General features: G+C 38.4%; 2 protein-coding genes and 1 pseudogene across 3 annotated transcripts in view; 2 read left to right on the forward strand and 1 right to left on the reverse strand.

Moving 5' to 3' along the window:
- LOC144655159 (uncharacterized) overlaps window positions 1-19,730 on the reverse strand; it is a 32,943-nt gene extending 13,213 nt beyond the window's left edge. The window contains 8 exon segments of the mRNA XM_078515370.1: window positions 205-1,565; window positions 1,567-1,988; window positions 8,453-9,251; window positions 9,508-9,587; window positions 12,851-12,965; window positions 15,623-15,792; window positions 17,205-17,459; window positions 19,566-19,730. Coding sequence (XP_078371496.1) covers window positions 205-1,565; window positions 1,567-1,988; window positions 8,453-9,251; window positions 9,508-9,587; window positions 12,851-12,965; window positions 15,623-15,792; window positions 17,205-17,459; window positions 19,566-19,704 — 3,341 coding nt within the window. The 5' untranslated portion in view covers window positions 19,705-19,730.
- On the forward strand, window positions 2,903-7,695 carry LOC144653763 (chymotrypsinogen A-like; annotated as a pseudogene). Its single transcript, XR_013570820.1, has 5 exons — window positions 2,903-3,110; window positions 5,504-5,545; window positions 5,758-5,799; window positions 6,270-6,690; window positions 7,184-7,695. The product of XR_013570820.1 is annotated as a chymotrypsinogen A-like (transcript).
- Window positions 12,547-26,642, forward strand: part of LOC144653753 (glycine receptor subunit alpha-4-like) — a 33,853-nt gene continuing 19,757 nt past the window's right edge. The window contains 2 exon segments of the mRNA XM_078513847.1: window positions 12,547-13,194; window positions 15,672-15,773. The gene's annotated coding sequence lies outside the window, so the exon portion shown is untranslated.

Genomic DNA, 26,642 nt, shown 5'->3' on the forward strand with positions numbered 1-26,642 from the left:
TTTAGATTGCGAGGTCTTATAATTCTTTCTAGTACCATAGGAAAGGTCCGTCAGGAAGGGCATTTTCCAGCTCTTTTTCTAGGCGCCCCAGGATTCTCTGTAGTGTCGTCAGACGATTCATCAAGAGGAGCACTTCCTTTGCCATTTTCTGAGGCTCGATGCTCATTTGTAATGCTATAAGTTGTTCTTCTTTTTCACCGGTACCTTTCAAAGGCTGGCCTACTACTGCTACTAACATTCAACTCAGCATCAATTTCTTTTAAAGTTTTCCTCGGTTGTTTCATTGCAGATTCAGATACATGAACTTGTTTACCGCTTGCCGTTGAAAAACCACAAAATCCAGACACCACAGGTGATTGTTGTTTCTCCAAGCCGGACACATTTTCCCTTTTTGCAAAATGTTTGTGATCAGCTCTTTGTTCCGCGATTTCTCCTTCCACACAGGAGGGAACGCGCACTATGTCACTGTCTGGTATTGGCTTACATGACAGACTAGCTAGCTGCCCTACATCACATATCTTCGAACAGTCTGAACTTTCCTGTAGTTGTCTATTTGGCCATTCATGTAAACCTAACGAATTGTCAATCTCTTTCATGGTGGCTTTCGCTTTAGTCAAAGCCTCGGATGAAATTGAAACGTGTTTTCCGCTTGCTGTATGGAAACCTGCAAACTCTGGGGCAACGCTATCCGTAATATACGATTTAACGTTGCTGTAATCAAACATATCGATCCAAACTTTCTCAACTTTATCTTCTTTTTCGGGCGAATATCTTCCAAGCTGGTGGCTTCCTATAGCCCTTTTTGAAACGCCACCGTGATTTTCTTGTGATAGTGCCATTTCTAGTTTCGTTCCTTTGGTTAAGTTACGCCCTTCACGGACACTACCTGCTCCAACCACTTCGTCCGCTGTTGGTCCGTTATCTTGTGAAGTAAAGCTTGTTGTAGGAAGATCAAATTCCTCAAATAAAGCTAGAGCACTGCTGAGAGCTTTGTCCGATATCTCAATTTTCTGTCCTCCTGCAGTATGGAATCCAGTGTTTGATTCAGGAAGCAAAGGCAACGCGTTGTTTTGCAAGTTAGCGCAAGAAACAGGGTTTTCCATCATATCGCTTTCCTTTCGTTCGTCTTTGTTTTGCAAGGTTCTTTCAACGCTTTGCACCCCACCACCATAAATGTTCGCCTCGCCTGGTTTACATATTGTCGACGCGTCGATGTCTTGTAAAACAGTTCCAGTGCTTGTCTGCATATTCCTGATACCATCCTCCGAAGACATGACTTGTTTTCTCTGCCGTGCTGTTGACGCTACAGTTCCTACGTTCAAGGAATCTGAAACACAATTCAAAGGTGGAGGAGAACAAATACATTCCACTGGAAACTGACTGAGCGCATCCATGTCAAAAAGGACATCCTCTTTTTCAATGTGATTCGCCGCGGAAGACAACGAGCCTGTATCTCTTTCGCTTTTGAAAAACATTCCCGTCTCGCCCGACTTCAGTCTCTTAGCTACTGGCATTTCACCCTCCACTCCCTTGTCCTTATTCGTCTTACACATTGCCGTGTCGTAAAACGTCGCGCTGCTTTCTAATAAGCGCTTTTTCTCCTTCAGAAGTAGAATTTTCTTTCTCCACAACTCGCGAGGCATCGACAGTTGAAGCAGTTTTCCTGACGCGCTTGCCTGTGTCTTGTTTTGCAACTTGACTTGCGGTCGGATATGAAAATCGTTTCGTTCGCACTGACCGTCGTAATCCGGGAACTTTACAGAACGACCTCCTCCTAACAAGGCTACCGTGATCACCCGCTGACCTAGTAGTGGGCTCGCCTGCGTCTTCGCCAATGTTTTTACTGGTTTCTTCTTGGGCGTTTATTTTGTTTCTTGGGGTATTAATGACTTGTTGAGGGACCTCGGTTAACTGAAAATTGGTCGTCTTATTTAATATTTCATCAGTATGCGGTGACTGGGCGTTTAAACTCACAGATAGCGATGAACCTGCAAGGAAATAAGGGTTGAACATTTTTAAGTCTATCTGGGACCTCTTCATGGCTAAATTGACTTATGCTCAATTGATGAGTCGCAATTATGCACACCTCGTTAAGACGTGCTGTGACAAGTGTGGCTATAAATTCAAACCCAGTTGAATGAATATCTTAAACGTCTTTCTCAACAGCTGTCTGAGCTTCGCTTAAATAATCGGCCCTAGGAGTTTTGTTTCCAGGCTAGACAATAGGCCTTATTCGTATTATCGGTATTGGATTAGAACTAGCTTGCAATTGAGGCTAATGCGGGTAATTTTTTCAAATGCGAATGACATTAACCTGTTTTTAATGATATTCCCCCGCATGAGCCTCTATTGCAAGCTAGTTCCAGTCCAATACCGAGAATACGAATATGGTCTATTGATCGGTTTGGAGAAAACCTTTAATAAAGATATTCAATTCCCTGACTACGATGTAACTTTAAACGGCTATAATACGTTTAACAACACAACCACTATAATAACTAGTTTCATCGGGCATTGTGGCGTGTTTTACGGGCTAAAATGGGGAATTCCGCGGGCTAAAAAATATATTTTAGCCCGCTGCCCTGATCCAATCAGAAACATGGAAATAACATAGCAAGCCAATCAGAATTGGAAACCATTCAAATGTTCGCGCCGCGTTCTTGCTTGCTGGCAGCACTTTAAGGGTCGTTTGACTCGAAGCTCTTCCATCTGCAATTCTGTCTGCAAACATTAACTTAACTCTATTGTTATATTAAAACGTATGTTCAATTTTATTCAATGGTTTTTGACAAACATTTAACATTTTCCTGTTTGCTCTCCAAACCCGGCCAATCAGACTTAAGTGTAGCTTTTATGTTAAATTTCCATTTATTCCTCGCCATCCATTGGTTATTGAATAATCAAGCGGAGTCTGATCATGAAGTCAGCAGCCAAACCAGATGGTTACAGGAGCTTAGTCTTCATTTATCACAAAAACAAAGCTTCTTCGTGCAAGCTTGATCAGGAGACAGTGATGGCGCGTTCAAACTCGCTTTTCGTTCTGCTTGTAGTAGCGCTGTCTTTAACGCTTGGTGCTGAAAGTCGACTTTACAGGCCTTTACTGGACGAAGGTAAGACTAAAAATGATTTTCTTTTAGAGAGCCTGTAAGACAAATACTGTATCGCGTGACTTAGTCTGATCATCAATTCTGGAATGAAAATTTGTTAAAAATGGTTCGCTTTGTTTAAGCAATTTCTCTTAAAAGAAAGTACTTGCGCATCAAAACATTCTGTGTTTGAGACGGCTTTTCTTCTCACTGATTCTTATATTCGGATTCGTATCGGCTATATTGACTGTTTGAGTATATTTGGAAACCAAATATTAAACAACTGAAAATGTATGGTTCTAAAGTCTGTCTCGATTTTATGTGAACCTTCAAACTGCATCTAATCTAAAAAACTTGCAAAAGCTTAAACGAGAACATACAAGCAAAAAAAAAACATGATAAAAAAACCGTCACAGCCATTTTTATGTTCTCTTTTATGTTTAAGGCGTCGAATATAGACACTGTCATTAAGAATATTCTGCACGATAACGCTGTTTAATATACTAAAGATAAACTAAGATGCACCAGGCGGCTAAACCGACAATTATCATAATATATATAACATGCATCGCACGCAAGAACACTTTTTTAATCAGTTTGTCTGACAAAAAGTTAAACAGGCAAAAAATGTTATAATAAGCGGGGAGATAAAGAAACACGGCATATGGAACTTAAACGGTAAAAAACACTCCAGTGACAAAACACCAACCAAGGAAAAACTCTTTTTCTAGCAAAACCGGCACCAAACAGCTGTTCCGGCTGCGGTCCTCAATATCTTCAAGCGAAAAGATTGACTAAAGATGCACCTTTCGTTTTAATTCACTGTCGCGTCACTTTGAAGCCATCAAAAATTTGAATTTGAATGGTTTTCATTTTCCGATTGGATAATTTTGTATTTAATCGACAGCTGACATGTGCTGAGTTAAAATTCATTTCAAGTGCCCGCACGGCCAAGTGACGCTTCTTAAACACCTGTTGAATTTCATTTTTATGAATTATTTTCAGCAAACGAGAAAATGATTTCCTTCTCTTAAATGGCAATAAGAATGATTTTTGAGAGAGAGATATGTATTGAAACCTTTTTTTTTAATATGCCTCTGTTAGAGCAAAAAAGAGATAAGATTGATAGATTATCCGATATTCGTGAAGTGAAATCGGCATTTAATTGGGCATTTCCACTTCAACATAAAGAAGTTCTAACAATTCTGGTGCAGTTGAGGCCTATTTTAACAATGAGTAATTTACTCTCGAACAATGCAGTCTATCTTGAAACATGTAATTTAAAAATTACATGTAGCTTTGTCAGGGAACTGTTTTGCGATGAAAAAGTTGCCTTCAGATTGAACGAAAACCTCGAGTGAACCAGTTAACTAAAGTACAAAAACACCAACGAAGTGAGTAAATGGTTAAATGGTGCATTGATGGCCAAAATTTATAAAAAAATTAATGACGCGAAGAGAACAAAGAACCTTAATACTAAGTAGACGCACGTTTTCCAGATGTGCCATCCTTACGTACCCAAGCGTCTTTTGTTCCCGCAAAGATTAAAATGTGTAAAAAAAAAAACAAGCTAGGAAAACTTATGTGGTTTAGATTTCACAGGGAGCGAATATTTATATAAAATGTCATCTATAAAAAAAAGAAAAGTTTCGGGCATATGAATACGATCGGTCAGTTTTTCGAGTTTCTACAGTTGATAAAACTTCAAGGTGATCATAATTCATTCAGAATAAGGCGCCGTTTTACGTTTTGTTCTAGATTCTGCGTGTAGTTTGAAAACGGGAAAACCCCGCTTAATTGACCTCCATACCGACAAAGGTATAAGAAATTGTGTTCTTACACCAATTTTTCTTGACATCTACTTAAGGAAAAAAATTACGATACGGCAATTTAAGGAAGAGGAGTAAGGAATATTTGACAACTTGAACTTTCCTGAGCGCCCTGTGTTCAGTAAGAGAAGTTCCCTTCCCGTCACTTTTCCGTTCAAGGCGTAGAAAACGGCGTAATTTTAAATAAAAACAATCTTCATGTTTATACGTTACACTGTAGGTGATAAAATTAGGTGGCTCTGTGTATAAATAGACACGCACTCGCGCATTTCGAGATCTTTAGAATGTATTTATTTCGTGTCCGAATTTTTTTTTTTTTAAAATCCATGAGTAATGTGCTGTCTGTAAGAGTTCGAGGATGTGGCTTCTGTTGCCGTATCAGTAAGTGAGCGCTAAGTTAGCTCCCGGAAATGGGAAAATGATGGACAAAAGATGAAGGAAAATATGACTGCTAAGTTGAAAGTCAATACAGCATTAAATTAATTGATATGAAGAACCACGCCAGTGTGACACATTAAAGATTAGCTCAGGATTGGCTTTGTATGATGGCGTCTGAGTGCTAACATTTTTCATTTTTATTCAACAAAGGCGATGACACAGAGGAGGTGGAAACGGACTACCTTAATTTACGTAAGTTTAAGAAAATATCTTTTGGTTAATGCAAGGTTGTTTTGAAGTGATCATTAACTTTTAGATTCTGATTTAACATCACAGCCACACCAATAAAGCACTTTAACGTAGTTTCAAAATTTTAACATTTAGTTAATTGATTGAAGAACCACGCCATTAAGACATGGATTTGGTTACGGATTACTAACATGTTTCTTCTTTATACAACAAAGGCGATGACACAGAGATGGTCGGAGCAGATTACATTAATCTACGTAAGTTGAAAAGTATGATTGTTGGCAAAAGATTTGCAGCCATCATTTCTTTTAGATCCTGACTAAAACGATCAGTAAAAAACTACAAAGCTAAGCGTTCACTGACTATTTCTGTGAAAAGAATTGTATATCGGCTTGGTAACGGCAGTAAGCTGTTTCAAATGAAAATATTTAACAAAGGGGGCCATTATTCTAATGCTTTGCAAACACGAAAGGAGCCTTTGCCTATCTTTTGGGAATAGGCTTCTTCTGATGTATTAAAATTCAGCTTGGTAGCGAGGCCTAGAGGACACAAACAAAAGAAATGAACAAACATGCTTGTAAAATTTCTTTCGTTTATGTCCACTAGGCCTCGCTCCCAAGCTGAATTTTAAAAGAAAGAAGCCAATTGAATGATAGCAAAATACAAAACAGTTGCTCATATTCTCTTTTTCGATATTCCATCTGTGCACGTGATCTGCACCTGGCAGCCACGTGTGGCAAGGCGACAGCAGCAGGAAGCCGCGTGATTGCTGGCACGGACGCTACTCCAGGTGAATGGCCGTGGCAAGCCAAGCTTAGAACCAAGGAAGGATTCTTCTGCGGCGGTTCACTCATCACACCAACATGGGTTATGACCGCTGCCCACTGCGTCTCAGGCAGTCAAGATCCTAGCAAGTACACGGTGACACTTGGGGATGTGAACAGAGAGAAACCCGAGGGAACAGAGCAGGAATTCAACGTGATAAGAGTAGTGGTGCACCCTAAGTACGAATCGCCTGTTGCCATCAACAACGACATAGCCTTGCTGCAGCTGGCTCGTGAAGCCAGCAAGACTTCCTTTGTAAACACAGTGTGTCTACCTGAAGAGTGGAGAAGTGGTGCCAGTGGGGACCAGATGCTACATTTCAGGTAAAAATAATTTCCATAGTATTTTTTCTCTATCAACATGTACTTGAGTTCAGAACTGCACTTCACCATCAAGCATAATTCTGCGTCGTTTTAGCGTCTAGGTACAAGATAACGCAGAAAAACTAAGTGTGTAATACCGTAGTATCCTGATTTAGACCAACAATGACCTATAAAGACTAACCGAGAAAGTTCCTTCCATTAAAGAAATAGAGCTGAGAAAATAGAAAACATGGAATAATAAATCTTAATTCGAAGGATTGGTAGATAATTCATGCGGACATTTCACGTATCGCTGCGTAAAAAATTAACCGTTTTAACGAAGACGGCTAGGTAGTAGTTGCGGTAGACTCTGATGACTTCGTAATTTTCCGTCACATAAAAATGAATCTGTTGCCCAAGAAAAAAAGCATTGAAACAAACAATACTCAGTTCTACTTCTTGCAAGAACTGTGTGTGACTTTCATGAATCACGGTGATGCTGTTTATGTTACAGGTTGGGGACAAATGACTCATCCCGACTCTTCCGCCATTAAACTCCAACAAGCCGCCATGCCAGTGGTGTCCAACCGTGTATGCCAAGCCAAGCACATGAAGTCACCCGTCAGCAGCGCAGGGGAGACCGCTGTCACTGCAGCCATGCTGTGTGCAGGCGATGCTGGCAAAACTAAGACCAGCGGGTGCTTTGGTGACAGCGGAGGGCCCTTTGTTTGTAAAAACTCCGCTGGCCAGTGGGTACAGCAGGGGATTGTAAGCTGGGGGGACACGACCTGCTCGTCAAAGAGTCACTTCACTGTGTTTGCTCGAGTGAGTGTGTTCCGACAGTGGATTGAGGATATAATCAGCGAGTAAACTCAAGGTGTTATACGAATCGCTTTAACACGAACAAACTACGTTAAATTAAATTGCACGTATAAAGAAAATCTTAAAAGTGACTACTATCTTAATTAAGACTGTATTAAAATACCTTTACTAAAGATAACAAGAATAAAGCGATGGATGTGTGGATTTAGTGTTCTTTGTTTTTGTTTGTGTTGTTTTCTTTACTTTTATTTTTTCCACGGGAGTGGTCTGTAACAGATACCCGTTGAAAACCTGAATGGTCCTGTAGTGTTCACGGCAAAAATGGACGAACCAGAGAACCGAAGGCGATTTGGCGGCAAATAATATGGACGCGGGCTTTGACAGATTATGATCTTCGATTCACCCACACGAGGCTGTTTCTTTATTTTTTAAGGCATTTCTACGCCATATTTAAAGGATCAGATTGTTACCTCGATTTCAATTTTAAGAATTCAATTTGACAGCCACTCGTCTAATTTAATTTATCGGAATTAAATTTCTTCGCCTCCCAAACTATGAGGTGTTTCATTTATCAAGTAATAAAACACATCGAGAAAACTAACAAAGAAATCTTTATGATTATCGGGTTCTTGCTGTTGGCCGCCGGCATATTTACCGTGATTGGTTAATACAAGTAACCACTGCACGACTTTTCAGCCAAGTACACATCCTAACAAACGCAAAATCAAGGCGAACAAATGATAGGCCATCTAAGTCTGTTTAAAAATGAAGCCTGATGCAAACTGTCACATGAAAGTGGACGTAAGCAAAACTCATTTTCACGTTTAAAGCTCTTCACCCACCCTCATTCTGATACCGTGGCAAACGGCAGCTAAAAATGGCCACCGTATAGCTTGCCTCACTACAAGAAAATTAAAAAGACGAGTTTCTGTACTCTAAAGAACTTTAAAACACAACATACCTAGTCCCGAGGTTCGCGAATCTTTTTCTACCCCTGAACACAGCTTGTCCGCCTCACGAGCCATGGCCAGTTCAAAGGACCTCGACGGGGAACCAAATGTGTCATCAGAAACTTCAAGTTTGTCATTCACATCTGTAGCGTGACAGGAAACGTCGCACGTAGCCTGGACTTGCGCTTTGTCACGCAATGGGCTGGGCGAGCCAGAGAGAACGTTTGCATCACGTGTTAGGCTCGTGTCGTAATCTTTAAGCACGCTCCGGTCATGAAGTCTGGTATTAAAACCGGTTGAACAGGTAATACCGGTTATTACTTTGTCGGGATTCTCGCTGGATATAGGTTTTGGTGTGGATTGGGCCAGAGCTTGGAACGGAGTCTGAGTCGTAGGTGAAAAAAAGTTGTGTGGATAAGGCGACTGTGTCAGGATTGGTTTGGGAGATGGTGGAGAGAACTGCATTGTAGCAGCGTCAACATGGGATGATGGAGAAATCAGGTTATCGTCCAAATCTGCTTCGGACCGGGAGGGTTTATTGAGAGGCGGCGGAGGTCTCAATGGGTCTTCAAGCAACGTTTTAGAGAGATTATTGTCGTCACATTTAGAGTCATCCTGACAAGAATACTCCAGCAAGAATTCCTCAACTATGCATGAGTTATCTGCCCTCTGTGCTCTGTCAAGCATAGCGTCCTTTGCCTCCAGTGGTTCTAAAGGCTGATCTACCGTGTTAACATCGTCCACGGATAGCTCCACAGGTTCCATGGACTGATTCGTGGTAGACCCTGAGAACAGCACTCGAGCAATTCGCTGAAAAAAAAAATAGCATGTTCTCAGCTATCGTATGGCACGCTTTACTTTCTTAATAAGCCTACTAAAACTGGAATCAACCTTTATTCTTTCTGCTTCAAGGGATTTGTACTGTCGTATTTTGGTTTCATCACATTAGTTTTTAATCAATATGCACGATAGAAGTATCGAACTTTCAGTAATTCAATATACAAAAAAATTAAGATTCGAAAAAGGCCAGCTTTTGGAGATATACATTTTGGAAAATTCTGCGCACCTTAGCCGGCGGCTGCCCCTCTTCCTCTGTCACGTTTTCATCGATTTCTTCCAAGTGTCCTTTGTCGCCGTCAGTTTCATCTGTAAAATACAAAGCAAAATTAATGCGAGGGGAAAAAAAGCAGTTGACAGGGCTCAAAAAGGTGCCGTTTGGCCGTCCCATACTAGATTTTCCTGTCGGGCAAGTAACGTTTCATCTCACTTGCCCAATGAGTAAAGGCCCAAGCAAGTCATCTATCTGCCCACTAACTAAAATTAAAAAAGGAAAACAAAGACAAGCATGTAACTGCCCCGGTTGAGCAAAATTTGAGAGCTGTGCTTGTCTCGAAGGGCGAGCTGGAATATGAGTTTTCTTCAAGCCCTGAGTAGATTGCTCATGGTTGATGTTTTTGTGAGATCCATTATGGAGCACAGAGTCTGGTCTGCAGTCTCGACCTATCTTCGCATTACTTTTTTTTCCCGCAGGGGTCTAGAGAGAATGACAGAGGATAACGCATGGAAGCCATATCCAGTAGATCCCAGTAAACGCGCCGCGCGGCCGTCAGGCGGATGTCTGCGTTTAAATGTGTTTGCTCCAATTATTTCTTTTAGTCTTATCACGAAGATGAAAGCTTTCAACTCAAGCGAGATTTGTTAAAAAGCTTTCTGCAACACACGCTGATGAATAAAAAATAGACAAGACGCTTCAAGCGACATTAACAGACACTTTTCCGGTATCATTTGATCGATCATCCATTTTACCAGCGACACCTGCGTCCAGCAGAGCGAAGAGTAAACTACATGTAAAATAACAAAATAAATAGCATTCGCTTTGAGTTTTTACACTGCACATAAAATATCAGAGAACATATCTTAAAAAACGCTTGGAACCAATTTCAAGCAGTGACGAAGTAATTTCTTATCTAGAAAAAGCTGTGGAGATCTATGCCGGTTTGTATTACTCATTCTAAACAATGCTCGTTAGATGATAAATAAAAAAACATAGCGTGCCTTTCCACGGAATAACCTTTATTTCAGAAAAAATAATGGATATACATCTGCTCTGCTTCCGCGCGTCAAACACGCACATCATGAGAAACGTTTCAAATATGTCATTAAATTCTCCCAAATTAGTCGATAGGAAATGTCTGCAGGCTTGTTTGGAGAATTCGTATGTTAACAATGGGTTAAGAGAGTTATGTTGGTTGCATAAGGTGACTATTTAACACCAATTCGAGTAGGAAGGGAACACTTGAACTACATTTCACTGTTCAAGAGCTTGACGAAGCTTTCAGTTACCTACGAGAGCGCCAAAGAGTGTTCAAAATGAAATTTCTCCCTACAATAACAATACAACGTCAAGTAGACAGATAGGGAGAATATAGAAAATCATCAACTATGGGAGACACGAATAACGGTTATGCATGACCAAATTCTTATAATGTCAGAAAAAAGAAATGTGTGGATACCGGTAAGGACAAATTAGGAGTCAAATAAGGCGGTATGTTACCGCCTGCAGGCGATATGTGTTGTAAACTACGGTATAGCCTAAAGACGCGTGTAATAATTAAAACTCAAGGTGGAATCGTGAAAGAATCTTTGGTATGTCCAAAGTGGTCTTATAACTGCTTGCCAGAGACCTGACTCAAGTCACTTAATTTCATACGTTGTTGATAACACAGTGAAGATATGTAGATCTTTGCCGTGTCCGATGGTGGCTTTAATTAATGCGCACCGCTTTTGGCGGCTTGTTAGTTAAAACTTTATAGAGTTTAATTACTTTCATCTTCTTAAATCCTAAGATATTTTGTCTCCAGCAGACAATATACATGCCATCAGTTTTCGGGGATGTTGTGGCTTTGCAAACGAAGTAACATTCGCTTCGACCCGAAGGACACTCAAGGCCTCGGAATCAAGTTTTTATAAGAAAAATAAGAATTATATCAAAACATGAACAACTCCAGCAGAAAAAATAACCGTTCCCTTCATATTGCGTGCGCCTATCATGAGAAAATTTTGGAAAAACGCCGGCGACGGTTTTTTAAGAGCTCGTGTTAATTAATTTAAACGGCTTTTAATCCCTTACAAAGGTAGCGTATGATAAATAATTGAAATACACTGGCAAGGAAGAATTAAGAAGCGGGAAAGGGGGATTATTGTCAAGAATAGCTGTTTTAACGTACTGTAGCAGGTGCGCTCAGTTTACAAAACAAAATGGAACATTTCTAGGAACTTATTAGAGCGCCGGGTACATGACATGCTCACGAATAATTAACAGATGTATAGGAGCTCCCCGGCGGTATATCTGCAGTAGTCTTCTCAATAGGAGAATCTCCCGGGGATTCCCATAGCCGTCGGGTATGGTTTAACGAAATGGCGAAATCTCGCGGGGATTCCCATAGCCGTGGGGTATGGTTCCGTTACATTCCAAGGTTTATAGTCGTACTAAGGGTTTCTAAATTTAACCGCTCCCCTTCTGGAGTTGCACATATCTCATCTGTCGTTATACAAGTTTCGTGTCGGACAGTTACATGTTCCTTCACCCAATGCCCCCCATAAGATCTAAAAGGTCGGGTTCCAATCTTTGAGTCAATTAACTGCAAATTCATAATTCCCCTGCGGTAATATACGGATCAGTCGACGGGCCGAAGATCAAAGATAAGTATCAATGAAATATGCTTTTTGATGTGCTCTTGAGAAACCGTTAAACCCACGAAGGAAAGCAAATAAATAATATATGACACACAACGAATATTGGCCACAAGCTTTTACTGTACGTCGCGGCGAATTTTAACAAATTAGCACAAATTCGCTAATCACAAATCAGACATTCCAAGCAAATATAAGTGTAAAGTAGCAACAAGGCCTGAGACAGCGCGTAGAAATTAAAAAAAAAAAACTCTCAAGTGGAATAAAGATTAAATTTTGCAGTTATTTGTGTACAAATGTATACACTACATTCGTTGGATTTTCGTTGATGTATTCATAATTGATGAGCTCACAGCTTGAGAGGTACTTCTTGAGGAAAAATATGCATTTATGCTGGCGAAAATAGATGACATGAAACCCAATTAGCGCGCCGGGGGTATGAAAAAAAGTCACAAAAAAGACTTCACTGTTTTATAAACAAGAAACAGTTAAAAGTATTTCGGTCATTAGCGAGATGGATACTGCGCGTAGGTAAAGAAACGAAAAGATAACGAGAAAAAGTTTAAAAACCACAGATAAGAATCCCAACAGTGGTGTGTAAGTACGCGAAGGCGCATGCTACAAGAGAATTAACGCCGCCAGCACAAGTTCACTCTTCGGCTAATGGAAGGGTTCGGCAACAGCGATCATTAACACTTGAAAAGGATTTCTCCTACCTCCAGCTGGTTCGTTCGTCTTAAGCGGAGGAGTCGCCATCGATTCAGACCATTCTGTAACATCATCATCGCTACCTCCCGCTAACAGACAAGAAAGATTCGAGGTTCTTTGGCCCTGGGAAGATATAAAAACAAATCAACAAAACACGCGACAGTTTACATGTATTGTCTCATCACTCGCCAGATTTCAACGCTATGATAACAAAGCCAACGAGGAGCGCCACTTTAAAAAAATCGAGTTCGACGCTGTTTGATCGGCAGGGGTTAACTGCAGTGCGAGAAGTTGAGACGTGGGAGAATTGAAGATTTAATTCATTGCTACTTGCCACTGGGTTTAAATTAAGGTGAGTCACTGTATGTACATAACCATCTTTGTAACAGTATTTACGTTACTACCAGGAACGCTCAGAAAACAAGGAACATTGAAACGAAAAAGGCTGTTTAAATTTTACTTCAACTCCCTGCTGATTTCGAGCTTACAACTCAAATATATTGCGTTGTAATGGATACCTCATCCGCAAGAAAATTTAGCAAAACAGTGCTGTTTCTGAAAGATCGTCGTTAACGTCTCGAAGTTTATAATCAACTCAGTCGCTTTAACGCCACATCAAAAAGTTTAAAAATGAGTTATGTCAAATTAACAAATCTACAAATTTGTACATTGTAAAATTTAGGAGTGATCTCACTTTAGTCAGTGGAAGCTTCACGAGCGCAAATATATTTTCTTGGTCGTTGAGGAAAGAATGTACAGAAGAAGGAAACACTTTCAGAACAAGTTGATCACGAAAAGAAGATGTTTAAAACAAGGAAATTCAAACAGTAAAAAGATTAATTGTTGTATATACGTGTATGTATACTATATTTAAAAAAGGTGTGAGTTTGTTCAAGAAGTTTCTAATAAGTGACCACCATGAGTATCTTTCAAATAGATCACTCAAACAATAAGTATAACATTCATAGCATTATTTTTTTTGTTTGGAAGGATTTTATAACACTAGCTTTTCACCGTGCTTCGCTTTTTGGCATACGCTTTGTAGAATTAAGTGTAACTCATGAATGCAAACAGCTATATTTTTTTAATCGCAAATAAAGGCTTTTTGATGAAACAATCGAAATGCACTGTACATGAATTTTATCAGGCCGATAAGCATAAGCATATCAACTGAAAACGCCTGCTACAAAAAATATTTGCACCACGACGTACATGAAATCGTAAGAAAATTTGCCAATCGCGTACAGGAAGGTCAAGTTATTTTGTCTTATCAGTAAAAAATATAACGTGGAGATAAAAATGCCGACACATGTTATTATTATTACTATTAGAAGTAAGCCCCAAAACGGAATCGTGTCTGAGTCTCGGCATACAAAATGTCATATTTTAGCATGGTTTTAAAACGCTCTTGACACTGTAGTTACCTAGGACTATGAAAACATTCATGCAAGTAAGGTTTTAAGATGCAAAACTCTACACAAAAAATAATGGTAGGATTAAGTTGAACAGAAGGTCAGATAAATGACACAAACCATTAGGACGTGAGGATAATCAACGATGATAAAGATGGAAAATAATGGAAAAACTCGAAAACGTTACATGTACATAAAACTGCTGGAGCGATCTGTGGTCATAGCTTTAAATTTTTGTGACATCTTAGCTTTTTAGATCTGTTTTAAACGTTTGTTGCATGTACAATTATATTGTAGTATAAAGGCGGTGTTACGCGGGACAACTTGCAACAACGATTTTTTGCGCAAAAAATCAAACACCGTGCAACATGATACCGGGGACGATTTTTCGCGCAACTTTTCACTCGGCAACACGTTGCGAGTTTTTTAACCCAAGTAAGAAACCCCCAACGTTTTGCCAACATTGTTGAGCGAAAAATCGCTGTTGCAAGTTTTTAAGTGTAACAAAACCTTAACGGCCTTACGTTTCCTAGCTTGTCTGGCATGACTTTGGAAATTTGCAAAACTCTTGGATATTTTTTCTGTTCATAAACATTGCATGTCCATAATTCGAAAGACCATTTAACAAGTTTTAATTATTAAATTTCAGCTATTGAGCTTCTTTCAAACAAGGCTCAGATTACTGGCAACAATTCATTTGTGACATCTAAACTCACAGTAACCAGTCACGTGCTAATTTACAAACACATCTACATGTACATACTTGTTACATACACAGACGCTTTTGTTTTGCTTTATTCTTTTCAGTAATCTTAATATAATTGTCATAACTTCTGTTTGTTAGTAAGTTGACATTACTTCTTAAAATACTGTAGATGTCAACAGGGCATTGCAAAAGGTAAAGGTAAGGGGGGTAGGGTGGGGTGGGAAAGGGCACTGGTAGGGGTAAAGGGTTTCGACTCAATGGCAATCAGTCTCCACAATTTTCTATTGGATCATCTGTTTACACTCACCCCTGTTAAAATATTTCTGTCTGTATCCTGCTGGAAGAAGTTTGTCAAATTCGAAAAAAAAAATCAAGTAAAATAAGCATCAGGAAAATTAACTAAAACCCAGGTTTGTGTACTTGTCCCTGATTAACTTCTATATTTATTATGTGGGTAGAATTTTTTGTCAAAGTTATTGTATTGTTATTGGTATTGTTATTAATATAGTTGTTAATTCAGAAAATATCCATACTCCCCAATCCCCCTGGAAATTTCAGTTTGACTTAATTGTTTCTTTTGAAACTTCCCACCATCTTCAATTTCCAATAACCTTCCATGAGGTGGGTATGGACATTTTCTTGGAACTGTATAATTGAGTTACCATTATTTCTGCTAAAATGTCTGGTGTTGTTGTTCTTCCTCTTGACCAGTGTCTTTCAATTGTGTATCTGGAGTGGACCACTGGTGTGCTTACAATCTGAGGAGTACTTGGGCTTGCATCAACTGGCTTGTACGTAGTGTCTCCATGACAGGTAGGCTGTGACTTCAAGCCTTTTAAACAGAGAACAGATTAAATTATTTATATGTTATGTGGTTGTTTTGAGTCAATCAAAGAGCAAGCTTTGGTGATATTAAAAGGGATTTGTGTTTGGCATCCTCAAGAACTCAGGAACAGTACGTCAGGGTGACAAGGTTGGAAACTAAAATTTCGGAGCACTCGCCATCTGGGCGAGTGACCTTCGAATTGCACTCGCCCAAATCAGTTTTCACTGACTCGCCCAGTCTCCTTAAGTAAAAAAAAAAATTGACCCCCTTGTTTAAAGCATTATAAAATGTACAACTTTAAATTTTTTTAACCACGTTTGATACTCACTGTGCCACCGAGGTGGTTGGCCGCGATACAGACTGCAATCTATTTCTTCAATGAAAAATCGCCTAAAATAGACCTTAACTCCAAAATAAAAACACGAACACACTTATTATAAACGCGTTTTTTCCTGTAGTTTGCAAGCAAAGAGTCGAAATTGTTCAGTAAAAGTGGCGGGAAATGGCCGTCTTAGCTAGCTTGCAGCATTTCTCGGTTCGGTAGACGAGTCAACGGTATTTTATGCCCAAAGGTATTACTTTGAACACTGATATGTCCATCATGCAACAATCACCAAGTGAAGGCCATTTTTATCTGTTACGAACACGAACCACTGAGCTTTGTTGTCTTTTTTGGAGATTTGAAAATGTTGGTAAGCTATCAGCTTGTGAACAGTGTAGATTATTTTAAAGTGAAAAGTAAAAAGTCATGCTTATTTTGAATAATATATTCTGGATATGAAAATCGCACTCGCCAAACTGGGCGAGTGATCCGTGATTTGTACTCGCCTGACCGTTTTCACACTCGCCTGGGCAAGCGCTAATTTCCAACCCTGGGGTGAGAGGATGTACCTATAAATTCATTGGCAAAATAGATTTGATGAAAGTTTACAAGTATCCTTGCTCCTCTTGCAAACTTTAGTTTCACCCTGACTAACTGTACCTGTGACTTCTCAAAGAGGCTTGGAAGGTTACTGCAATAATTTACAAGTACTCATTTTAAAATCCTGGTTGAAATTGGTGCAAATTATAATGGGTGAACACAATTTCTGGTACAAAGAGTAGTTTACAGTACACATAGATTTTGAGCCAGAAAGTGGCTTGCCTTGGAACACAACACAATAACCCCCATACATCATGTGTAAAAAAAAATACATTTAATACACCAAAAAAAGCCAAAAGGCAAAATCTTTTTCCTATTTCGTACTGAAATAGCTCAAAAACCTGGCCTTATATCTATTCAACTATGCTTTAAGATTTACAGTACACCTGTACGTCTATAGGCAAGGAACACAGCCTTTCCCATATTGGATATGAGCAGTTGCATGCACACTGTACATTGCACATACATGTAATATAAGCAAAAACAATTAACTCACTTGATGTTGGTGTATTATTAATTGATTCATCCTGTGAGAATAAACATGGTGTTTCAGAAATCTTGTGCTTGTATCTTGAAGTCAGTGGAGTCTTGAATTCATTACAGTCCACTGTCTTGGGGCTTGTAAGGCAATCATTACTGCATGCAAATTGTTCTGAAGTGCTGACATCTGGCAACACAATCTGATCATCAAAGAAATCTGCTGCTGAAAGATCACCATCATTCACTAAACTTTCAGCGACTTCACCAAGCCCTGTGAAAACAAAAAGATATTATGAACAGGAAATTTATGTTTTATGATTTGTTGCCAATTGTAGCACCTAGCCAGAATACCAGTGCTTGAAATTAGCGGTTGTCCGGTGACCGTCATCCGAGACGACTAAAAGTGCTTTCGACAACCAGATTTTTAAAAAATTAAAGGCCTGGTTGCCCGAGAAAAAGCCGCCAGACAACCAAAGAACTTACATGACCATGATCACCCAACACAATAAACAAAAGAAGTTATAAATATAAAACACAAATAAAAGCTCTAAATAGCCCGCTTTTATCACTATAATGCACCACAATTCTTAGAAAAATGGAAATCAAAGTTTGAAAAAGTTAATTGGACGTTTGCCGAGTTCAATAAGCCAGCAGAATAAGCTTGCCGTGTAGTCTTCTTACACATACAGACCAAAAATATTCACAATATTATCTTAGCGGGTTTTAAATGCAATTTTGGCCTTCATCTTGAATGGGATCAATGCTGAGCAAAGTTTAATTCAAGTTTCTTTCATATTTAAATCTTAAGTTAGGAATTTTTTGCTTTTTTAAGCGAACAGATTTGACACCCACCTATAATCGGAGATGCATCTTGTCTGGGAATAATTTATATTTACCGGTAGTTGTTTTGACTTTAGTTTGTTTTTGCGGGTGTAGGGATTTATAAAATTACTACACTGCTCTTGAAAGTACAATTAAGGAGTATTTTCATTAGTGTTGTGTTCATTTATTTTAAAGGAATTCTGCAGTTTTGTTTAGGATGAGCCTCACACCGCTGTGAATTTAAAACAAATGTTATATCATCTCACGGCCTGAGAACAAAAATTTTTACCAAAAAACATACAACACTTAATACGGACAACAAGTCCTCAGCAGGGCAACCAAACTCAGGGGTTAGGTTGTCCGGCATTTACCATAAGGACAACCTGGACTTTTTTCTAATTTCAAGCACTGGAATACCACCTTCTACCACATTCACACACATGTTGACAATATTGCCTATCCTGTGACTTGCCATAGGGAGCCAAAAATTCATAACAAGTCACATGATCCATCAAATATTACTTCTTCACATGTAATTGGTTTAACTGAGCAATGGATAATATACTTCCAGAGTTTTGATTGGCTTAGCAGCCATTAGATGTCAGACATCATATGTGCCATGTCTGACAAACTGGGGCAACAAAAACAGTCTTCCAGTCTTTTTTTACAAAATAAAATATTAAGTAAAATTTACTGATACAGTGTATTTTATGTTTGATTTCAATAAAACAATTATTCCACTCATGCTTGTTGGAGATGAGGTGATTATAACCTATGTGGCACAGTTATCTACAATCTCATGATGTCCAACTCATGCTGATGGAATAATCAGCAAATATAACCCCCAGTTCTTAAAATTTGCATTTAACATTCATGCATCCAAGGTTTATGTAGCAATGGAAGTCTTACATAGTCTTACATACATATACGAGTGGTATATGTAGCTGTCTGTTTCATATTAGAAATTTCGGAAAAGCGTTCTGTCACAGTCCCAACATTAAGGCCTTCCAAGGGGTCATGGCGACAGGCGACATTGCTCCAAAATAGCTAAAAATGTAGCCACAATCTTGTTCCAGAGCACCGACAGCCAACAGAAACTAACACTGAAAGGGTGTATATTTGCGACAGCGACAATGTTGTTTGCTTTGCAACTGTGCAAGCTCAATACACTCCTTCTCTCTTTAATATATAAGTGTAAAGCAAAAACATAGATTTACCTAGGATATATTCTAGTTTTGGAGACATAAGTCTCCATCAAAGTATTAAGATATCATTTGGTGGAGACTTCATACGAGTGCCCTCGAAGTTTACATTTTGTAAACAATCGATCACGATCAAAGTTGTGAAAAGTGATACAATCACTCCCTGTATGTTGTAGTGTTTATATTTACGACTCTTCTGCATTAATCCTTAGATATTTACAGCAACTTATGCACTATGAGAGAATTGAGTTAAAGGCGAAGGCAGAGAAAATAAAGTAAGCATACACAGCATTGATCAATTCAAGCTGAACGTGCAAAAACACGATCTGAATCATAAAACACACACTACGCACCTTCTGGACATTTTCTGTCCAGTAAATCTAACCAGAAGTTTTCAGGAATCTTTCTTTTGTCGATGAATGATGTTTCTGTCAGCTGTGAAGTTTTCTGGGGACACTGTTCGCTATAAGTCAGCTGAATGAAAGGCTCCATGCTTCACTCAGCAGCCGCCATCTTGCTTTGAGCTTCGCGCCAGTTCTCGTAACCGGGCGCAGTCTCCTCGCGGTCAAGTCTCGCCGTCCTTTATTTTCGGGGAGGCCCGGGATTTTTGCTTATACCATACGGGTAGGGGAAGGGGGATTTTTCCTCGGTGCAAAGGGATCACGAGCCGTAATTTCATCCATGAAAAGCGAATCTAGTCTTCAGTTTGCCGTGATCTGGCCTTTGATCTTTGCCGTCGTCACAATTTATCATGTGACAAATTTTCTGGTCAACACACAGGCTCCCCAAGCTCAAAATTTTTAGAAGGAGAGACAACGATTTCGAATAACTTCACTAACCGGCGCCAGAATGGCTTCAAAATCGGCACAAGAGACAAGAAAACCGGCGACAAATTTGAGGTAGGAAAACTGTATTTCAAATTAAATAGTTATTTACAGAATTTTTTTTTACGATCAGTGACTTTCCCATACAATTCTCTATATACACAAGCTGTCCCATACACCACGTATTTTGTGCTTGGGAAGCCTGTGGTAGGCTTTTATAGATTGTGCTAGCATATTTTTTGGCATAATTGGAGCTAAAAAGCATAATTTGTGAAACGAGCACTGCCACGGCATAATTAGCAATTTTTAGCACTTTTTGGAGCATAAATTCATAAAATGTAGTAAATATGGTGTACTTTCTACAGAAATAAATGAAATTTAGGTAGTTTGTTCTTGCAATGCGTGTTTTAGCTATACAATTGTGATTGTTAAGTCGTTGGAGGCATTTTACAAACGGTTTAGAGATGCGAGCAGCTAATTTGGACAGCTGACGGCCGTGATAAACTGCCATAAACACAAATAAATTTACAACAACAGTTTATTTAAAAAACATCATAATTTGGTGTCGTTATTGCGCACCTCTATGTATAGAATCTACGTCATTTTGTGAGCATAATTTCGGAAATCAGAAGCATAATTTGGGAATTCTGGCATAATTTTTGCATAATTTGGCAAAATTTTGAGCACTGCTAGTAGCATAATATGCCACTTTTAGGAGCACAATCTATAAAAGCCTAGCCTGTGGTCAACAAAACTATCGGATAATCAGTTTTTTTCCTAACCAGCTCTGAGGATGAGTCACATCACTTTAGCCTGCCTATGCTTCGTGCTACTCTCTCTCTCGAACGATTACCTGACATAAAACAGAACTAATGTTGGGTGGTTTGGTTTGCTTTGTTTAGTCGTTTTGAATATGTCCATTTAAATTATATTTTAGTTCTTTTGTTGCTTTTCCAACCATCAAAGTAATTTTTATGTTTTGTGCTGAAAGTGAAGATTACTTTCAGTGTTGGAATTCGATTAATAATTAATTATTTTTATCGATTACAAAAACCAAATTAAATCGCTGTAAATTATAAAAAAAATTCCATGCAAGATTCAAGGAAAATCTGCATTTCGACAGGACACCTTCTCCCAGGTTGATATTTGCAACTGTTTGGTTCACGTAAAAATGTACGTAGTACCCTTAGGAAAATAAAGAAGAGTTGTTGTCAGACTCTAGAGAAAAGAACTGTTAATTGCGTGAGAATTTGGTAATAACATGCATTTACAGAGTGATAATGAATAATTTTAAGTTAATTTATGCAATAAAGAAGACAAGCTGAGCACCTACTCAAGGCCGAGTAATACTTCTATAGTCTAAAGCGCCAATGAAATTAGCTTGAGGGTTGTTACTGAAGATTTCAACGTTAATGTGTTGGTACAACTAGCACATGCGAACACGTACTTGATAAAACACATGGATTCTATATCAAGCCAAAAACAAGGAGCTTGAGTATTGCACAACAAATCAGCAACTGAAAGTAAGTTGAGAAAAGTTTGTTCTTTGAAAGATGAAATAGTTGTATATTTCAGTGTGTTCGCCTTCATCCCTGAACTCAATTGTAAATCAGGTTCATTTACACCGTAATTTCCACCGGGAGGTTATTAGAACTTTGACTCAGCTTGTCAAGAAAAAACAACCAATTTGCTATCAAGCAAAGCCTCCTGGCCAGGTCAGTTTTGTAATATAATTTGACCTCATAAAATAGTTCCCAACTTTCTGAGCAATGCGGCGAATCTTATGTTGTTCTATCTACGCGACATATTTTATTTGTTTACCTTGGTTAACTTTATTTCTTTTTCGCGTGTATAGGTAGTGCTTTCAAAGTGTCATATTGCTCAATGTTTCACTGGAATATGTTTTGTTAGACTGTGTAGCTACGCCTGGATCACTGTATGTCTCTCAACGTTTTCTTTGCAGCAAGTGTTATCCAAAGTGAAATCAAATTCTACTTACTCGCCGCAGAGATCGCGGCAGCGGCACGCTATGAACGACTTTTTTATGCGTTTCTAAAAATAAGCTTCCACGTTTCCTGTAAGATGAGTTTTTGGCGAAACTTACTGCCTTGTGTATAAACAATGTTTTTTTCTACTCGTAACAACAAAGCTAATTGGAGCCTTCCAGTCCGACTACAGCAACCAAATTATGAGTTAGGAAAATTCAGTGCCTTTTCTGTTCATTGATGATGTTTTAACGATCTCCTACATGTATTGCTTCACTCTTGTTATGAGTCCGTGGTACAGTAGAGAGACTAGAGAATGGTGAGCATTGGTTTCAGTTGTCTGGAAAGCTCGGGAATGTTCTCTCAGAAAAACAATGTAATATCACCAAAACATGCCAAAAAAAGCAATGTTTTTTAAGAAAAAAAAATGTCACCCTTAAGAGAGATTGCTCGCAAGCTATACACTCAAAAGAAAGTTTGTAGCTGAATCGCCAAACGTCCACAACAAACAAGATCATCTCTTAATGATTTACTGAAAAGGAGAATAGGCAATGATTAATATCTATTCTTTTTATTATCCATCCTTTTTTTACATTTCAACATTTTAATACAGTGGTACCCCGCTTCACCCACTTTACGGACATCCGCTTAATACGGACACTTTTGCGTGTCTGTTTGGTGTCCAGTATTAAAGGGTTCCACTGTACTACAATAATTTATTTATCATTTCCAAGGAACACAAGAAAAAAGTGATCACAGTTTCAAAAAGGACAGTGAAGACGGTTCTTCTAATTGCTGTTAAAAGACCCTTAGTGTGTTCTATTGGATGTCCGGCCCCGTTTCTATTCGTTGAGAACGCAATCGCGCGCGCTTTAAATGGAAAGCTATTCGTGATTTTTGTCCTACAAATACAGAAATTGCTAGCGTTTTGACTGCACTCCTTTTGAGCGTCTACTAAAACAATAAGACTACTTGCTCTGGTTTTCTATGAGTGATAGAAAACTCACTCAAATTCTCTCGTGAGGATTTAATCCAATCAGAAGTCAAGTGAAAGATGCTCCAAGGGTTCTTATTGGATTAAACGACTGCACGAAAGAGGTCACACTTTTGCGAGTTTTGGGCTCCTTGCTGTAATTCGAACGTGTTTATTGTTTCTTGTGTTTAGTTCAGTTCGGAAGTCAACTCTCACTTACTTCCGCACTACTACCAACACTGAAAACGACATATCGAATAAGGTGAGGAAAAAGAATAATCATTATTTTGAAGTTTTTTACTAACTGTTGTGCTAAATAAAGATATATACGCGCGTTTATTGTTTGTGTTGACATTTTTTGCCGACGTTATATAGTTGCCTTGGTCATGTAGCTTCTCTCACGTTGCTGTGACGGTAGTTTATGGGCAAAGTTCGTCCGAAATGCACTGTGTCTATGGGAATCTGATTTGTTAGGTCCTCCTGATCGAAAACAAACTAGACAAACTAGTCTTCCGGAGTTGGCTTAACGCACTATGCAAATGTGTAACAAAGCTCCTTTAACTGAAATTGCTCTTGTTAGCCATCTGTGAGGCTATGGTCATTGTATCTGAGTTGTGTTTTGATGCAGAAAAACAGGATGTGATACTTTGAATCAGCGGAAACAACTCTCTAAATAGAAGGGTTCAAGTTCACGGAATACAATGAGTAAAAATTAAAGACTTCTTGTCAAAAAGTCAAGAAGATCTTATTCCATTAGACGTGAGGTGTTTTGATGCATAAAAATAGGTTTCGATATTTTGAATCAGCGGAAACAACTTTATACATATAAAGCTTTAAGATGATGTTATATACTAAGTTAAAATTAAAGAAGTTTGTCAAAAGGTCATAATTGTAATTCTGTGTCGAGATCTTTCACCGTTATACTTATTCCCCGCAAGAGACCAGCTGATAGGAACTAGAAAGCAGGATCGACGGTTTGCAGTCAAAATCAGAGCTGATTGTACTCAATTGGTGAGTTCGAAACGGCACTATTTTTCTAAAAAAGAAATCGGATCACCTTGGTGAAGATTTCCTCGTGACCATGCCAATAAAACGTTCATTTCTCGTGAAAGTTAGTCGGTCGGTCGGGCTTAAAAAATGCAATTGAAAAAAAAGCGTTTAAAATAATTCCAAGTGAACATAGAAGCCTGAAACCTTTCACTGGAATTGAAGTGGGCAAACAGCAGCATATTGTTTAGTGCTTTTAATAGGGACAAGAATTCACATTGGAATCAGAACACGGAATTACCGTCATAGCTTTGAGATACAGTTTTTGAGTTTTTGAGTCAGTGAGATTATTCTCGTTGAGAAAAAATTCTTGTGGCCAATTTAACTTGAAATAAGGTTAACATTTTTAAAATTTGGACTAAGCACATCTCAACTTTGCGTACTGGAGAAGCCCCTGAAGGTATACATGGCGTGGTGATTTGTAGCACCAAAAAAAACAAATACCGAAACAATGTTGTGTGCGATACAACGAGCATGTCGTTGAGAGTGCTATGATAGGAGATCACGTTTAATTAGATATTTGCATTATTTTTTCTTGCATCATGCATTCAACATAGGTATTTTTTGTTGATACCCACTTTATTATATTATGTTGCTCGCAAAAAAGCTCAATGCAAGGGGCCTTGATCAGATTTGCATGAGTTTGTTCGTTTTCCCGTGGGGTGGCAGTATCGTCCATTATACAGATCTTTCTTATTTTTTTCGATTTTAAGTTTACTCCTGCTGTTTGGCTTTGTACTTTGATAGCGATCTTCGTTTCGTTACGCAGTACACCGTCTGTACATTCTCATTACTCAGCAGTAAATCGTATACATTGCATCTGTTGCTATAAGCTTTCATTTTAGTTAGCGATACATAATGTAAAAAAGCTTTAAATAGATCAGCAAATGATGACGAGAGATTAACTCTGAGTAAAGCTGGTAAAAAGTATTTTAGACTGTCTACAGCCTTTCTACTTTTCAATAAAAATAATACGAAAAAACAGAGGGCTGTGAACAGTCTAAGGTTATTGCAGTGTTCTTCTTAAGCTCTTAAGCAAATTTACTTTCTGATTGTTCTTAATCTTTAATCGTTCTTTCTTATTATTAAAGCCTTTCCCATCACCTTGTCTTACAAAATTATGCTGGCTTCCATTAACATTACATTAAAGTTTAAAATGATTTAAGCTATAATTTGTAGATCTGTTTTACTACACTGATGTTTGTAACCTTAAATATTAAACGACCTTCAAGATTTTTTAATTCTGTACGAAACGAAGCCGTGTTTTTTTTTGGAAAACAAACGTTTCCTTGGACTAATCAATACAATAAGTGTTGACTACTAATATAAAAGAAGCTGTTTTCCTATTCCGTGTTAATTGCAATAAATTTAATAGTTTTAAATCCAGCTGTATTATTTGCTAGTTTGAACGTAGCTCAATAACTTAATAAAAACGTCATGAATTGAAGATTTTTCTTTCATCATACAGTGTGTAATTTAAACTTGACTCTCCAGGGGCAAAACCAAGGCCAATAAATACAATCTAAGTCAGCACGACTCCAAACCACTCGTTCAAAAAATTAATTTCTCTTCTGCTAATATTTTGTTCTGAGAACAAATGTTGCATGTCGCTCGTTGCCACAATTTTCTATTGTTGTTTTCATGTTTTGATAACACAGGCTGAAATACCAAAATATCAGGTTTTCCTGGGGCTCTCCACTCACGATTGTTGTGTTTTTTTTTTTGTGGAATTGTAAGTAATCTGCTCAAGGTGAACAGAGTTGATTGCTTGGTGTTACCACTTCACTGGAGTGGATTGCAAAAGAAGCCTATTGTAAGACAACACGTCATATAACACAACATAAACTGTCAGAAGGAGGTATGAAATGCAGGTGCGACGCCATAAAATATAAAAATATATCACAATGCCGGTGAAGGAAATTTTACACGATTGTCTGCTCGGGGTCTGCGCAAGCCCGCATTTATCTATGATTTCAAAATGATTTTTTACATCGGTGAAGCAAAATTGAGTTTTAATTCGCCAAATAGTCGACGGTGCTCAAAATTTGATGAATCGATATCTTAATTTTTGGAGCCTACCAAGGTAACGAAATATATTTACTTTGTTTCTTTGTAATGACAGAATTATTTATCAATCGAGAATTGTATAAACGCTGAATGTTTTGAGCGTGTACTGGTCATTCAGATTGTAATATCAATTGCTCGCAGATTCTAACTGTTTTAATCGTGTAAAACTGAACATAGGCTAGCATCCATGATAATACAGACTGCTAAAGGGAATTCACGTTTTAACTCTATCTACAACAAAATTATACCGCTAAGAATAAGGAAATTACACGCCACATGGCATTAATCGTAAGGCAACATTCATGTTGCTTTACAACACTTTTAACGAAAAAAGGAGTTGAACCAATAATTTCAAGAAATTACAAAGAAAAACCGAATAAGAAAACTGTTTACAATAAGTTACACATTGTTTAATAATTACATACATATCATTACATTTGTAGTATAAAAACATTTGCACTATGATTTACCTGACCAAATTAATTTTATTTAACTATGGCTATTTCGAGAGGAAAAATTTTTCTTATTTCGTTA

This window comes from Oculina patagonica, chromosome 5 (genome assembly GCF_052425735.1).
Source record: "Oculina patagonica isolate OP01 chromosome 5, crgOcupat, whole genome shotgun sequence".
In the NCBI taxonomy this organism is placed as follows: domain Eukaryota; kingdom Metazoa; phylum Cnidaria; class Anthozoa; order Scleractinia; family Oculinidae; genus Oculina; species Oculina patagonica.